Source organism: Penaeus japonicus, unplaced genomic scaffold (assembly GCF_977035675.1).
Source record: "Penaeus japonicus unplaced genomic scaffold, GWHDUDI00000001_assembly GWHDUDI00000012, whole genome shotgun sequence".
Classification (NCBI taxonomy): Eukaryota; Metazoa; Arthropoda; class Malacostraca; order Decapoda; family Penaeidae; genus Penaeus; species Penaeus japonicus.
In genome coordinates this window covers 6,966,394-6,968,893 of record NW_028234414.1, presented here as the reverse complement: position 1 = coordinate 6,968,893, position 2,500 = coordinate 6,966,394, and the positions used below count along the sequence as shown (strand labels likewise).

The window sequence follows — 2,500 nt, the reverse complement described above, 5'->3', positions numbered from 1 at the left end:
CCCCCAATCCAGGCCCTAATAGTAGGGAACACTTGTTATAGATCAGGTTCTTTATCCTTCATCCTGCACTGGTAAACAAAATACTGAAGTTTTTTTTTTTTTCCCTGATATGTAATTGAAAAAGAGCCATCTATAGGAAAAAAATATTTCAAGATGTTTAGTTCATCTATAGATGACAGCCAATCAGAGTGACCTTCTTGATGAACTGGCCAGTCATAGCACTTAGATGTTTCTTATTATTAGTGAATCCATAGGTTTGAGCAAGTTTTGGTGGTATTGGTTCCAGTGTGGGATATACTTTGGGAACACAGGACAAAAAATTCAAGAGAAGTACCTTGAAAAAGGGGGTCCAGGGGATGCTTGGTATTTGGGTTAGGATTTGGTAGACAAAAAATGCCACAAAAACAATGTATGCAAAATTCCTGCCAAAAACACTGTGTAGTGACACGGGCAATGACAATTATTGTGCACACATTACACCAGATATATGGTGGAACTAAGGTATATTTATGGCATATATCAATGCAGTTTATTCATATGTTACCTCAAAATTTCCTTGAACTCCTCTCTCCTCTACTATTGGGGCCCAGATTATATCCACAATATACAAGCAATAGAGTGTGAGAGGAATCCACCGAGACCACTTCTGTGGTATTTAGGAACGTGGCACTTTTCAGAAAATTTACCAAATTTTAAAATACTAATTAAATACCAATTATATTGATGCTACATTTTCAAATACTTTCCTTTATTTATATATAAAAAAAAAGTTTCAGTACCCCCCTCTTGCCATTGCCCTCCCCTACTCAGATAGGGAGATAGGCAGATAGACCCCTCAAATGAGTATGAGCGCATCACCTGATTCATCAATAAAGTAACAAAATTTTGGACCCTACAAAGGAGATTTTACTTAAACTTTGAAACAAAAACAGCTAAGGGAAAACAGATTTATCTTATTTGTCATCTTTGAGAAAATTGTTCCTCTGCAATATTTTAGGAATTTAAATGAATATTCAAGTTCCATCAAGGTCAATTTTGAACTTGAAATTGCACACCAAAAAATGTTTATTTCATTGCATATATCACATACAGACTGCACAGTATAACATCAAAGTTGAAAAATCCATCTTGGTTACCCCTCAAATAGGAAGAAAAATGGCAATAAGCTTCCATGCCTATACAGTACCTCTAAGGGGCCTGGCAATATGGGGCTGATGTAGTGGCTCGAGGAAACTTTCCAATCAGTACTAGAAATATTAGCAGACACCACTTGTCCTATTCTTATTGATAAAAATGTAGGGAAAATCCCTGATTGATAAGCCTTCTGGTTAGTACAATGGTTAGCATGCCTGCCTCACATCCCCTTGGTCAGCTAATCAAGCCTTGTCCAAACATGTTAGTTTCTTCTATTGCCTGGTGGTCATTGTTGTGGTTGGGCACATGGTGAATAAGGACCAAGCTCAGATCGAGTCAACACTCGTTGGCTCACTATCATTAGTCAGCAGTCGCTGACATAGGTGGGTTCACCATAGTGCATATAAACCCAGTGAAGCACCTGCTCCACAAATCTAGATTTTCCTTATGCTGATTGGTTGTACTTAAAGTAAATACAGTAAATACAAATGCAAATATATCTTGATTTTAGTTTATAACCCATTGACTTCAGGTGTTGTGACATACATGACAACACCGATTAGGCCTAATAGATGGGTGTCAAGTCTGTGCTACTCAGAGATTGGAGAAAACACTTTCCCCGTCCCTCTAATTTTTAACAAGTGACACCCAACCTAACTGCCAGTTAAGTTGTTAGGCCTAACTGTCATTTTGTTCATTACAAATGAAATATAATTTTCAGTTTTTGCTTATTTGTTATTGCAAATATAAATGCAAATAGATATTTGACCTCATCCCTGATTGGAGCAACTGAGAACACGGGTAAATTACTATTAATATAGCCTCCCAAGTAGTATGCTATGATTTTTCAAATATGCAAGTACTTATCCCCCATCTGTCCCAAAAGATTAAGTTTCTAGTCTTTCTCTTGTTATATTTCCTCATTTCATTTTTATCAACAGAAACACTGATGAATACAGTGATTATTTGGATGCCAGAAGGAAAGCCAGCAACTACTTTGAAGACTGCCGACTTTATGTTATCATTCCAAGTGGTGTTAATGTCTTGGTGTCAGCTGTTTTGGTTGTGGCATGTCTCATCTCAAGGAAGGTCCTTTCCACAACTACTGTAAGTATCTTACTGCTGAATGTGTTATATGCAGGTACACTACTGAATACCTCTTTCTATAGAGTTAGATTAAATTATTTGGAGCCTATTGGAAGAAAAGCTGCATTACAAAATGAAAGCTATTAATTTAATCCCCTTCTCCTTAACATCTTGGTTTATATCCCCAAGCTAGAGTTATTGTCTCTAACAGTCAACTTACCCAAAAATGGAACATTATTCTTTCATGCCTGTTATATGACAATCATTGATTTATTTAAAA

The 2,500-nt window shown here is 36.6% G+C and overlaps 1 protein-coding gene across 1 annotated transcript in view; it reads left to right on the top strand.

Annotated features, from left to right (window-relative positions):
* The window catches only part of LOC122258465 (uncharacterized), an 11,483-nt gene extending 9,101 nt beyond the window's left edge, over positions 1-2,382 (top strand). Inside the window, exon 4 of the mRNA XM_086542332.1 lies at positions 2,076-2,382. Coding sequence (XP_086398458.1) covers positions 2,076-2,367 — 292 coding nt within the window. The 3' untranslated portion in view covers positions 2,368-2,382. The remainder of the gene's footprint in view (positions 1-2,075) is intronic.
* The last annotated feature ends 118 nt before the right edge of the window (positions 2,383-2,500 follow it).